This window comes from Nannospalax galili, unplaced genomic scaffold (assembly GCF_000622305.1).
Source record: "Nannospalax galili isolate Female #2095 unplaced genomic scaffold, S.galili_v1.0 scaffold5734, whole genome shotgun sequence".
NCBI classification, from domain to species: domain Eukaryota; kingdom Metazoa; phylum Chordata; class Mammalia; order Rodentia; family Spalacidae; genus Nannospalax; species Nannospalax galili.
Genome location: NW_008333615.1, coordinates 23,451 through 24,553, shown reverse-complemented (window position 1 = coordinate 24,553; position 1,103 = coordinate 23,451). Strand labels below are relative to the sequence as shown.

Genomic DNA, 1,103 nt, shown 5'->3' with positions numbered 1-1,103 from the left:
TTAATAAAAAAATAATTCTTCATACTGTTGCAATCTCTGGACAACAAGACAAAACTAATTTTCTGCCAGGGAATTTATCACTTAACAGTAACTTTCTTACAGCTCTTTCCATGGCCTCATTCCTCAGACTGTAAATAATAGGGTTGAGTGTTGGGGGTAATACTGTATAAAACATGGAGATGATGATGTCCCAGGCAGTTGGAGAGTCTGAGTTTGGTTTTAGATATGCAAAGATGCCAGTGGAAATATAAAATGAGATGACAGAGAGGTGGGGCAAGCAGGTGGAGAAAACTTTAGACCTACCTTCAGCAGAGGGCATTTTGAGGACTGTAGAGAATATCTGGACATAGGAGAGGCAAATGGCAGTGAAACAAAAAGTTCCCACAAAAGCAGTGAAAGCAACTGCCCCAATTCCTCCCAGGTAATCATTGGAGCAGGAGAGCTTAAGAAATTGGGGAATATCACAGAAGAACTGGTGGATTATCTTGGCCCTGCAGAATCTGATAGAGAATGTGGTTGCTGTGCACAGGGTTCCTGGGATGGCTGCACTTAGCCACACAGCTGTCACAGCCCATCTGCACATTCTGGGATTCATAATGACCTCATAGTGCAGTGGAAGGCAGATGGCCACATAGCGGTCGTAGGACATCACGGTGAGAATTGCCACCTCAGCCCAGCTCAAATATATGAAGAAGAAAACCTGCAGCACACATTGAGCATAGGAAATGTATCCACTGCCAGTCAGGGAATTGTGGATAGATTGGGGGACAGTGACAGAAAGGGAGGAGAGGTCGAGAAGGGAAAGTTGCTTCAGGAAGTAATACATTGGAGATTGGAAATGCAGGTCCATCGTTGTGATGGTGATGATGATGAAGTTCCCTGCCAATCCCAACAGGTACAACACCAAGAAGATCAAAGCGTGCAGGATCTGCCACTCCCGGCTGTCAGAGAACCCCAGGAGGAAGAAGCCACTCACTGTTGTTACATTTGTCACAATCATGTTGAGGACAGAAATTGTGGACACAACTGGAAAATAAAAATGTAAAATGAAATACAAAGATAACAACAAATTATGACTTTAATCAGCATTGCTTGTTTCAAAA

The 1,103-nt window shown here is 43.5% G+C and overlaps 1 protein-coding gene across 1 annotated transcript; it reads right to left on the bottom strand.

Moving 5' to 3' along the window:
* Nucleotides 1–19: 19 nt before the first annotated feature.
* On the bottom strand, nt 20–1,000 carry LOC103730155 (olfactory receptor 14J1-like). The gene has a single exon (XM_008828341.1). It carries the CDS (start codon nt 998–1,000, stop codon nt 20–22), a length of 981 nt encoding a protein of 326 aa, XP_008826563.1.
* Between the last annotated feature and the right edge of the window lie 103 nt (nt 1,001–1,103).